At 52.6% G+C, this 12,106-nt stretch overlaps 1 protein-coding gene across 1 annotated transcript in view; it reads left to right on the top strand.

Moving 5' to 3' along the window:
- The window catches only part of MAMDC4 (MAM domain containing 4), a 39,922-nt gene that overhangs the window by 22,256 nt on the left and 5,560 nt on the right, over positions 1-12,106 (top strand). Inside the window, exons 19-24 of the mRNA XM_043499047.1 lie at positions 721-851; positions 1,379-1,598; positions 8,046-8,183; positions 8,878-8,999; positions 9,585-9,675; positions 11,223-11,357. Coding sequence (XP_043354982.1) covers positions 721-851; positions 1,379-1,598; positions 8,046-8,183; positions 8,878-8,999; positions 9,585-9,675; positions 11,223-11,357 — 837 coding nt within the window. The remainder of the gene's footprint in view (positions 1-720; positions 852-1,378; positions 1,599-8,045; positions 8,184-8,877; positions 9,000-9,584; positions 9,676-11,222; positions 11,358-12,106) is intronic.

Here is a 12,106-nt window from a genome sequence, read left to right on the forward strand (position 1 = left end):
AGCATTGTGCATTCAACAGAAGGCACCTCTGGCAAGGACACACCTGGGCACTGCCCAGGAGGCCATGGTGAGGGGCATGGGTGTGAGCCAAGGGCTGGAGTTGTGTTGCAGAGAGGGACATATCCCTGCTGTATGGGTCACCCTGGTGCTTGCCCTTCCGGGGGTGAGGTCCCAGCTGCATGGGTCACCTAGTGCAGGGTGGGAGAGAGAGTTCCCCAGCACGAGGAGCCTCTCTCCCATCCTGGCTCCCTCCCTTTCCTAGTGCCCCCAAAGAAGGACAGACCCCTGCCCTTCCTGCCTCAGCCCTGCCAAGACTCCTTCCCACAGGCCCCTTGCTCACTGGCCTGGGGTGGCTGTTTTACAGGGACCCAGCACTTGGGGTGCAAGACCAGCTTTAGCTCCCGAGAACCACAGGTTCCATTCTCAGCTGCTCAGCCCAGCGTCTGCCCGTTCCAGGGCGATGAACTGAGTGCCAGGCATGTTTCTCTTTGGGGATGTAAAACTCTGGCTCCTGTATGCTCTGCCAATGCAGATCCCTGGTCACTTTCCAGCAGAGGCTGCCCCTGCCTGCCGGCAGTCATCCCCCCAGAGCTGGCTGCAGGTCACTGGGGAGGGGTTCCTGGCTGTGTGACAGGTGCTCAAGGAATGCTCTGTGACTGTCCCCACTTGCTGTTCGCCTGCCCATTCCCATGGGCTCCCTAACCTTCAGTTCCAACCCAGGCACGCTGAACCTAAAGATACAGCACGATGGGGAGCCCGAGACGGTGCTCTGGACCCGAACGGGAGCTCATGGCAGCATGTGGCACCTGGGATTCGTAACACTCAGTCGTCAGGCTCTACAGAGGTACCGGGTAAGGCCCCTGACACACTGCCCCTTCCCTCAGTGCTCAAGGCTCTTCCATGGCATGTGGGGAGTCACTGCAGAGCCAGGGGTAGGACTCCGGCCTTGCTGGCCCCAGTGCCATGCTGTGATCACCACCAGCCCCTCCTGGACTGTGCCTGCCCCCATGTCTGTACAACACCAGGGACCTTGCTGGTGCTCAGTAAGTAATAACAGCGAGTGCAACACTCCTGAGCCTGAGACTGGGCTGCACGGCCGTGCAAGCTCCGTACAGCTTGCTGCTCACCTAGCCACAGGGCACCTGGGCTGCAGCCCTGGCAGCAGCTGCTTCGAGGGGTCACTTGGGCCCAGACCCTTGAGGGTATTTAGGTGTCTAACTCCACAGATTTCCGTGGCCGTTGGGCTCAATACTCTGAGGACCCTTTATCCTGTCCCATGCAGGCGTGGCGCTGACATGGCGCCCTCCAGCAGTGAGCATAGGCAGAGGCGGTGACAATGAGGGCGGTGCTCAGTGCTGTGTGCCTCCCTCCTTGACAGCTGGTCTTCGAGGCTCTCCGGGACGGGTACCTGGGGGACATAGCCCTGGACGATGTCACCGTGCGAGCTGGAGCCTGTGGTCCCCAGAAATCCTGTTCGTTTGAGGCCAATGCCTGTGGCTTCTCCTCCAGCTGGCAGTACACATGGGCACGGCAGAGCAACGCCACTGGCACTGCCACCGCTGGCCCTCCCACTGACCACACCGTGGGGACAGCCCGAGGTAATGCAGCCCCTGTGCTCCTGCAGGGCTGCGGGGGCCCGCCTGCCTTCCTTGGGCCTGGCAAACAGCCACTGCACACTGCCTGCAGCACAGGGCCCTGGCCAGCCAAGGAGGTGCCGTGAGGTGCTGGGGACTGTCCTTGCGTGGTTCTGATTGCAGAAGGCAGCTCTCCCACATGCCCATGGGCTGATTGTCAGGCCCATGGCTGCACCTGGCACACTGAGCACTACGGAAAAGCTGGTCCCCCAGAGGGAGACCAAGTGTGAGCAGCTGGAATGCTGCAGCATGGACGCTGCAGGGCAGGGCTGAGGTGGGGACCAGGACATGGGAGGGGGATGGGTGAGCAGGGAGCCCGTGTGGCACTGTCAGGTGGGGCTGAGCCCGTCCATTTCCAGGGCCCTCCAAGGTGGCCATGCTGATCTCCTGGGTTCCCAGTTCCACTGAGCCAGTGGAAAGAGCCGCGGTGCTGCACTGTGGCTGGCAGGGACCAGCCACACCTCCCCAGCCTGAGGGGTGGGCTAAGGCAGGTCAGGCACCAGACTAAGGGTCTTCTAGGCTTTCGAAAAGGAGACGTGGAGGCTTGCTTGGCAGTTGGCGCTGCAAGGAGAAGACAGGCTGGGACTGGAAGGAAAAGGGCACTCCAGGGACTCAGGTGGGACCTGGGGCTCCAGGAGGTGCCGAGTATAGAAAGGGGCTGGGAGGAGGGCCGGGGGAGGGGTAGCAGGTGAAGAAGTCCTGAAGGGCAGAGGAAACTTTCTGTTTGGTGGGAACGTTTGAGTTTGGACTCTTGGTTTTCTCCCCCGTCTCCACCCCGGGCTTACGTTTTTTGTAAAATAGCTGGAGGGCTAAGCCACAGCTCCTCCCCAGACTGATGCATGGCAAGCTGAGGGCGTACACCTTGAGAAGAGAAACTGAGGCAGGGAATCTGGCAATGCCATGCTGGACCAACAGGAGGTACAATAGAGTAGCCATGCCCCTGTGACAATCCCATTGTCTTGCACTCTAGGAGGTGCCAGGTCAGGTAACAGGGAGAGCTCTGTCAACCCGCATGGTCTATGCTGGTTCTGGTGCACTGGAAGATGCAGTTGTTCTCTGGCTTTTCCTTACTGTGGGCCTGCAGCTGGGTCCCTTCTCTGGTTGGTTGGAGGGCTGGCAGGGTCTGCAGTGGGGGGGGGTCCATGATTGTGCCCGGTGCCCAAAGGTCTGCCCAGGGCTGGTGCTGGGGTGTTACCCGCACACTCTAGGGCACCCTCCTTTCCCCAGTTCCTAGGGCTCAAGGCGTAACCTGGTCGATTTATGCACCCCCAGCCTTACCCAGTTCCTAGAGCTCAGGGCCAGTGGCAGATTTACCATGAAACAAACCGTGCAGTGGCTTGGGGCCCCAAACAATGGGGGCACCAAAATGCAGGATGAATCTGACAAATGACTGAATTTAATGAGCGTTTCAAGTTGTGAAGCGGTCCAGGCTTTCTGGATTCTGAGAACTTATTCTGTGAACTGTGCTCTAAACATGGTTTTTTGAAGCAGTCTATTTGCGTTGCCATTTTTTCTGTGTCTCAGCAATAGCATAACAGCAACTAAGGGAAATCGTCATTTGCCAATCACAGTCTGTCTGCTTGACCAATTATCCAATTGAATAAAAGCACCCTCCCCCACATTGTTTCAGAGCCTGATAAAAATACGGGATTAATGGCATTAAAGCTAATTAGGTGGTCCATGGCCCACTCAGGCCCACCATGGCTACACTGCTGCTCTTTCAGACATTTTTAATCTGCCTAAAATCAAGGTCAGTTTTTTAGCAATAATGGAGCAACACTGAGTCTGGCAGTCAAAAATGCAAAAAAAATCAAGGCGAGGCAAGAAGATGAAGCTAAGCAAAAAGACAGTTTGTCATCTTATTTTTAAAAGCTTGAAGTATTGAATTGTGGACATTCATCAACAAGTATGGGCAAGGAAACATCTGAATGATCTGATCACTTGCCGAGTTGTGGGGATACCACAACGACTGCAAAAGTTGAACAAGTGGACTCTGAAGTGACATTGGAACTACAAAATATTGGTAATTTTGTTGAAGTAAGGGAAGAAACCTACCTTGAAGACATTGCATTATGGCCAAAATCTGTTGCATTGGATATGATAGAATATTTCTTAGTAAATGAACCGAAAAACATAAGTAATATGGAAAATTTGAGAAAAGAGTATGAGATTGCAGGACAAAAGCAATTTGGATGTCTTCATGAGTCCCATTTTCTGAGGATGAAGAAAAATGGGATGACAGAAATGAGAATTTGGTTGATTGTTTCATAAACCACTAAGGCAGGTTACTGTTATGTTTGCAAATTAATCCCTGACCATAGTAAAGAAAAACAAATATTCATTGACAGGCACTCTAATTGGAGAAATGGTGCAAGACATATCGCTGATCATGAAACTTCCAAAGCTCATATCAATGTTATGTGTAAGTTCGTTCCAAGGTGTAAATTATCTGTAAGAATTGATTCTGTGTTATCAGCTCAGGAGTGAAAAGGAAGTGCTGAGACGTGTTGTTGCCACGGTCAAACTGCTGTCTTCTTTGGTTTCAGAGTAGCAGCCGTGTTAGTCTGTATTCACAAAAAGAAAAGGAGTACTTGTGGCACCTTAGAGACTAACAAATTTATTTGAGCATAAGCTTTTGTGAGCTACAGCTCACTTCATCAGATGCATTCATCAGATGCATTTGGGACTACCTCGAAGAGGACATGATGAGTCATCATTGCCAAATCAAAAAGGTAATTTTTTAACCCGCCTTGAATATCTTAGTGAATTTGATGATTTTCTCAAAGAACGTTTGAAAAATTATCAGTATTGTGGCTCAGGGAAGACCAACTTTTTAACACACCAAATCTACGATGAATTCATCACTATAATGGCAGAGCAGCTCAGAAACCAATTCACTGATGAAGTAAAGGATGCCAAGTATTATTCTATAATAGTCGATTCCAGACCAGATGTGAGTCATGTAGACCAATTAATATTAATTTTAAGAAATGTGACCAGCAATGGTGAAGCTGTAGAGTGATTTCTTTCTTTTGTCCCACTAAAATCCCACACTTTGAATGTCTGGAGACAACGGTTTGGAAATCATTGCAAATTTAGGTTTGGACATCAAAAATTGTCGTTGGCAGAGCTTTGATAACGCCACAAATATGGCAGGAAAATATTCAGGTCTACAGGCAAGACTGAACGATGCAAGCCCCTCTGCTTTATTCATACCATGTTCCAGCCATTCCTTAAATTTAATCTGCAATGCTGCAGCCGAATCTTGTGAGGGAGCTACACATTTTTTGACTTTGTTCAAAATGCGTATGCCTTTTTTTTGGTTTCCACGCACCGGTGGAATATGTTACAATCACGCTTGGAGCAGGCAAATGAAAAACATTTGACAGTCAAACGAATTGGTGACACCAGGTGGTCTGCTCATGCAGATGCTGTTTTGGCTTTGAAAATGGGCTATGATGACATAAAGAAAGCCTTATTTGACACAGCCACGTCAAATTCAGAAAAACCATGTGCGAAAAATGAAGCAAAATCCTGAGCAGAAAAGTTTGAAAAGTATGATGTTGCTGTTTTTACTCTTTTTTGGAACTGTTGACTTCAAAGAATTAATGCCATCAGCAAATCGCTGCAAAAGACTGATACAAATTTATTGAATGCTGCACAATTGTTAACCTCAGTTAAAAGTTTTGTCATAGAAGTTCAAAATGACTATAGCTCAGTGGAAGCAAGAGAAAATGAAATCAATTTAAAAGGGAAAGAGCAGATCATCACTGAGACCATCAGTGCTATTTGTGACACAATAATAGTGCAATTGCAGAGTAGAGGTGAATCTCTAAAGAAAACTGTTGCTTTATTTTGCTTGTTTTTTGACAGAAGTATAGACGAAAATGCTAAAAGCCCCTACAGTAAGAAATTAAGTGAATTTTACTGAGAGGACATAGACACAAATCTTTCTGAAGATGAAGTGAAACATTTAATTCATTTTAACAAAACTGATGAGGTCTGTGCTTCGAGATCACCAATTGATTTGTATAGATTTGTATGTGATGGTTTGCAGGCAACCTTTCCAAATGTAGAAACCATTCTGAAAATATTTTTAACAATACCTGTCCCAAACACTTCTGGTGAACGTTCTTTTTCTGTATTGAAACAAGTTAAAAATTATTTTCAAAATACAATGAGTCAGGAACATTTGACAAGGTCGGCAATATTGACAACTGAAAGTGCTTCTTTACAAAATGTTACTTACGATGACTTAATTGATGATTTTCTAAAAAAAAAGTGGAGAAGAAAAGCTATCTGAATAAATTTTTTTTCCCCAAATTGAATAAGTTTCTTCAGAGGAAGTTAACTTTTATTTTTCCATCATGCATCAGCTGTACTTTTTATTTTTACACATTTTTCACATTAGTGTAATGCAGATACAAGCTTTCATCTAGACCAGAAGTTCTTAAACTGTGGTCTGAGCACTCCATTCAGGTGGACGGAGGAAAGGTTATTAAGTATTTATATAAAGCGCTCTTATCCAAAGTACTTCACAATAGTTCAACATTTGGTAAGATCATTAAGTGGTCTGCTGAGTCCCTCAGCAATTTTCAAGTGGTCTGTGAAAAAAAAGTTATAATTCAAAAACAATCAAGGTACCTCACTTTATTTTCATTTACTTCCTATTACTTATAATATAGGAGGAGGATGAAGAAAAAAAGATTGGAAAACTTGGGGGGGAGATGCGAGAGAATGTTCTCTTACTTAGCTGAGTCCCGAGAGTCGGGCCCCAAAAATTAAACTGCGCACAAGGCCCCACTAAACTCTAAATCTGCCACTGCTCAGGGCATAATCTTTTGTGCGTTTGCGGGGTCTTTTACCAGTGAAAGAGCCTTACACAGTAATATCCTTAGCCTCTATTAACAGCTACCAAAACAGAACACACACGCTAAGGAGACAATGCTCCCCACTCCCAATAAGGCAGAGGAACTTTTCCTGGTGGCCAGGCAGGATCAGGTCATCTTGGGCTGTGTCCTGGAGTTGGTTCCAATCCAAAGAATTTCCTTTTGGACTCCAGTTTACATAGTTAAACTTGAGTCCTGCTTAGTTGTACCTTAACCAACCATTTTACTAAAGCATTACAAAATAATTCTTTGACCAGTCCTAATATATTGTGAAACAATTCTTTACCCAATCATACCCCACCATCTTAGTTGATTTATACCTGGCAAAATTAGTTATATAACAGACAGAAACAATAAAAGAAACAGACAGAGACCATTTAGATAAACAATAGGTAAGTCTGGGTTTATGTCACTGAGGTCATGGAAGTAGGGTGACCAGATAGCAAATGTGAAAAATCGGGATGGGAGTAATGTGTGCCTATATAAGAAAAAGCCCCAATTATTGGGACTGTCCCTATAAAATCAGGACATCTGGTCACCCTACATGGAAGTGACTTGCAGAGACCTCCCTGACATTCCCTGCCTCAGCCCCTGGGGCTGTGGGACTCCGGAGCTGGGGCCCTGGCAGGGTTCCGGTGACTGGCCACAGCAGCGACAAGGTTCCACAGACTCCTGAAGGGGTCCTCCTCAGACCTCGAGCAGGGGGAGGGGGACGCCTCGGGTGAGCGGCTGGGGGTGTCCCATTTTCTCCTTGGGCAATATGGTCACCCTGCAGCTCCCAGCCACCACAGTAGTGGAGGAAGGAACCATGGAGCTGCAGCAGCAAAAGTCACAGACAGGTCACAGCTTCCATGGTGCATTTTTGTTTATTGCCTGGGACATGTCCCTGACTTTTACTAAAAATAACCATGATACAATCTTAGCCTTAGTAGTAGAGAAGTAGGGACCATAAGGCAAAACAATAAAGAAAAGAGATTTCACCACCCACAACTGCTAAGTGATTCCTTGCCAGACAGAATGCCAGCAAACAAAGTTTTCTTTAAATATGTTAAGAGATTCCTTGCTTATGGGTGATGGTGGTACTATTGGGATAGGAGCTTTCTTAACAGCCTGATAGTTCAGTGGTTTGATGTAATGTTGAGGGAATGTGAGGATGTGACTGTCTGCTTTTAGTTCATGGCTGCTGCTCGCCTAATGTGGCTGCCGAAAAAGGCCTTAGCCCTTATGGGGGAGAGGGGTCTGTAACTGTACCCTGTGCCCAGGGGTCTGACTAGGGATGCTGCTGGGAGGATGGGGGGGTCCATGGCTGTGCTCCAGTCCGTGCCCAGGGGTCTGACTAGGGATGCTGCTAGGGGGAAGGGGGGGGGGTGTCCATGGCTGTGCTCCCGTCTATGCCCAGAGGTCTGATCGGGGTTGATGCTGGAGCATCCATGGCTGTGCCCCAGGCCCAGGGGTCTCAGTTCTGGGCCTGGAATGATTAAGTGACTCTCTCTGACAGGTTGTTGGGTTTTGTTTTCCACAGGATATTACATGATTGTTGATACCAGCAAGGGCTCCCTGCCCCGTGGGCAAGCAGCCACTCTGAGCTCTGGGCAGTACAGGCCCCTGACTCATCCACAGTGCCTGGGCTTCTGGTACCAGCTGAGCCCCAGTAACCCAGGTGAGCCTGGAAGCCTTTGATCCCCTCGGGCTGGCGGGGCAGAGATGCTGGGCAGTGGAGTGAGGGCCAAGAGGCTGTGGAGGAAGGTTGTTCTGTGGTTGAAGCCAGGCCTGGAAGTCAGGACTCCTGGGTTCTGGTCTCGGCTCTGCCACACACTTGCTGGGTGAGCCATGGCCCTTCTTGGTGGTTGGTTCCCTCATGGTAAACTGGGCATCCCGACACCCCGCTCGTGACCTCACAGGGAGTGTGAGTAGGAGTGTGGGGAGCTCTGACCCAGGAACAAATCCCACTGCTCCTACTTGTACCCTGACCCAGGTGCATTTCTCGGCCCGTGGGTTTTGCCAGCTCCCTGGGAGGCTAGAGTTAGCCAGGTCAAGCCAGGGCTCGAGGCCGGCCAGCCAAGTGTCCTGGCAGTGCCTGGAAACATCTACCCCATGGAACTGCTAGTGACGGAGCCTGGGAGGGTCGCTCTGTGCCATGTTGTCAGCCCCATTGCACCAATATGGAAATGGCTAGGGCCCCGCCGTGAGTCAGGACTAGAACTCAGGGCCCTGCATGCTGCCTCCATGGTGCTTTGGAGGAAGGTTGAGAGCAGAGCAAGCTCCCAGTAACACCACCAGTGCCACGGGCTTGGCAGTGCCACTGCTCTGGTGGGTGGCCCTCAGGAGATGTCACCATCTCTGTCTTTTGCTAGGTTCTCTGACGGTGTGTGTGAAGGAGAAGGGGGTGCAGCGGAGGCTGTTCAGCGTGAGCTCAGTGCAGGGGAACACCTGGCGCTATGGTAAAGTGACTGTCCAAGTGGCTGAGGACTGGCAGGTGAGACAGCCAGGGGACCTGGTCCTTAACTGGTGCTCTGATGTGCTACCTATACATAACAGGGCGATCAGTCAGATCCCAGCCTGAGTCAGAGAGGAGCTCCAGAGCCCTGGCCGCCTAATCCTGGAAGCTGCTCTCTGAGCAGAGATGTGCTCTGAGGGACTTCTCTTGGGCTGAACCCCAGCCCCGGCTACTCCGCAGGCAGCCATCCATGGGTGGAGGCTGAACTGTGTCTGCCAGGCCTGGTGAGGGGGAAGGAAGGTCAAGTCCTCCACTGGAGCTGGGTAGGTTTTACACCATGCGCCTCCCTGTGGCACATGGGCACTGGCCAGCAGGAGGTTGGAAAGCTGGAGCAGACCTGGGCTAGTCCTGGGGCACCATGTTGTTGCTGCATGGCTGAGACCCGGGGGGTCCATCAGGCTCTGGCCCAGCCTGCACAAAGAGGAGGAGCAGAGCAATGCCATGGGTGGGCCTAGCACCTCCCTTCCAGGCTCCATGAGAGCATGCCGAGCCCCAGGAGTGTCCAGTCGGCTCTGGCTGGGCCTCCGGCCTGACCCTGGACCTGCTCCCTGCTCTCTTTGGCAGGTTGCGTTCGAGGTGGTGAGTGCTGGCGGCGAGCTCTCCTATGTCGCCCTCGATGATCTGCACCTGAAGGCCAGCAGCTGCCCAGAGCCAGGTACGGGGCTGATAGTGCCCAGGGCCCACTAGGGCAGGTGCTTCCAGACAAAGCTCTTCAGGGCCAGGCAGTCTGGCTGAGGAAGGGGAGGGCGGCCCAGCAGCCTGAGCAGGGAGAAGTGAGGGGAGAGCTAGCTGCAGGGGGTGGGTTCAGCTGCATGGGGAAAGAGGGGCAGGGCAGGGGAGGGGAGGAGGGATGCTGAGGTGAGGACTGAGAGGGGATAGCTGGCGCAACGTGCCATCCAGCACCGAGCAGAGTCTGGAGCAGCCCGAGGTCCCTCTTTGGCATCTGCCTGCGGGAGGTCTCTGGCTGGCTTCTCTCTGCAGCTCCTACAGGACCATGGGTAGGGGGGCTGTACCCTAGGATGGGTCCTGGCCAGTTGTGTGTCAGTGTCCAAGTGGAAAGGCCGGGGCAGGTGTGACACATGTACACTGATGTGCATGGCAGGGTGATACAGGAACTGGCCCCTACCAATCTGAACATGGCAGCCAAGGCGGGGTTGGGAACCTGCTGCTCAGCCCAGGGGCGGCAGGTTTGTATAATTTTTGGTGGTGCCCAGAATGGGTCCAAGTCTTGCCCCCCCCCCCGGTGCCTTGTAAGCCGATATATATTTTTTAAAATACTGTAAAAATGGACTGGAAACAGTAAGTGGTTAACAGTTTCCCTATATTGCACAATGTGGGGGTGTGGAGGGGGATGACGGCTCTGGCTGAGGGCGAGGGCTCTGCGGTGGAGCTGGGAATGAGGGGTTTGGAGTGTGGCAGGGAGCTAGGGTGACCAGATGTCCCGATTTTATAGGGACAGTCCCGATATTTGGGGCTTTGTCTTGTATAGGTACCTATTACCCCCCATCCTGTGTTCCGATTTTTCACACTTGCTATCTGGTCACCCTAGAGGGGGCTCAGGGCTAAGGCAGAGGGTTGGGGTGCGGGGTGAGGGCTGCGGGGTGGGGCCATGGATGAGGGGTTCACAGTGCAGGAGTGGGCTCAGGGCTGGGGCAGAGGGTTGGCTTGTGGGGGAGGTGAGGGCTCTGGCAGGGGTTGCAGGCTCTGGGGTGGGGCAGGGCTGGGGATGAGGAGTTTGGGGTGCAGGCAGGCTGTCCCGAGGCTGGGGCCAGAGAGGAGGACTCCACAGTCCCCCCAGCCCTCTTGGCCATGGCAGCATGCTCACCCGGCACTGTCACTGCTCCCTCCGCAGGTCAGCCTGCAGCCGGTGCCGCTCCCTTTTGTAGTCGGCAGTGGCCGTCAAGGGAGCGCAGTGCGGAGCAGCAGGGCAGGCCGGGACGCTCAGGGGAAGGTGTATGGGGGCAGCAGGCAGGACCGGGGGACATTCCAGGGGCAAGATGTTGCCTGTCACCATGGTTAGAGAAATGATGCTGTTATCCTGTGTAGCAGCCCAGGCTTGTAGGGATGGGGCTGCCCCAGAGAGGTCTTGCCAAGGGCCTGATCCCGCACTCCTCCCAGTGAGTGCAGGGTGGGCTCAGAGGATGCCCTGGTGGCACCATGAGCCCATGCTCCTGTAACGGGGCAGGGGTCTCTTGCTGGCAGGTTCCTGTGACTTTGAGTCAGACACTTGTGGCTGGACCAGCCCCTCAGACCACACCCTGGGCAGCTACACCTGGGGCTGGAAGAGCGGGGCCAGCCCAGGCCCCGAGGTGGACCACACGCTGGGCACGACAGCAGGTGAGAGGCACTCTTGGCCAGGTAGGAGCGGAGATGGGGCTGCTTGGGGGAGGCATCCCGGAGGCGGGGTTCTGACTGCCCTGTGGGGGTGTCCAAGGGACCCACACACTGATGGGCAGGGCTGGGGAGCTGAGCAGGTAGCCCTCACCATGCAGCCTTCCTGGGAAGGGGTGGGCGGCGGAGAAAGGGGGCTGGGGAACTCAGTGTTTGGGCAAGGAGGCTCCTCACTTCAGAACAGTGCCCAGCATGGCCAGGAGCGCAGGGCCAGAGCCTCTTGAGGGCTGGGGTACTACAAGTGCTGCTGCACCCTGGAGAAGGGAGGCAGATCCGCTCCTCCGTCCTGGCCCGGCTCAGCTGAACTGGGACCAAGATGTTGAGTGGGACTGAAGCCTCGTCCCTGGGGCCGGGTGGAAGAGACGCTGAGTGGCTCAGGAACTGGTCAGGGGCTGGCTGAGCTCTGCCCGGCGTAACTTGCAGCTCAGCACAGTACTCAGCGGCTCTCAGCACCACCCAGGATGCCTGGATCTTGGATGGGGGCCATGCTGCAGTGCTGGCATTGTCGTGTCCCCAGACTGTCTCACTGGCTTTGGGGCAACCCACCCTTTCTCTGCGGCTGGCAGTGGCTGGAGTTGCTGGGAGTGATGGTGCAATGAGTGACCCCAAAGGACCAGCACTGACCCTGCGACAGCCCAGCTCAGAGCTTGGCTTTCGGGCAGTGCCCAGCCACCAACACTGACCCAGGGTGCCCA

The sequence above is a fragment of the Dermochelys coriacea genome, chromosome 16 (assembly GCF_009764565.3).
Source record: "Dermochelys coriacea isolate rDerCor1 chromosome 16, rDerCor1.pri.v4, whole genome shotgun sequence".
NCBI classification, from domain to species: Eukaryota; Metazoa; Chordata; order Testudines; family Dermochelyidae; genus Dermochelys; species Dermochelys coriacea.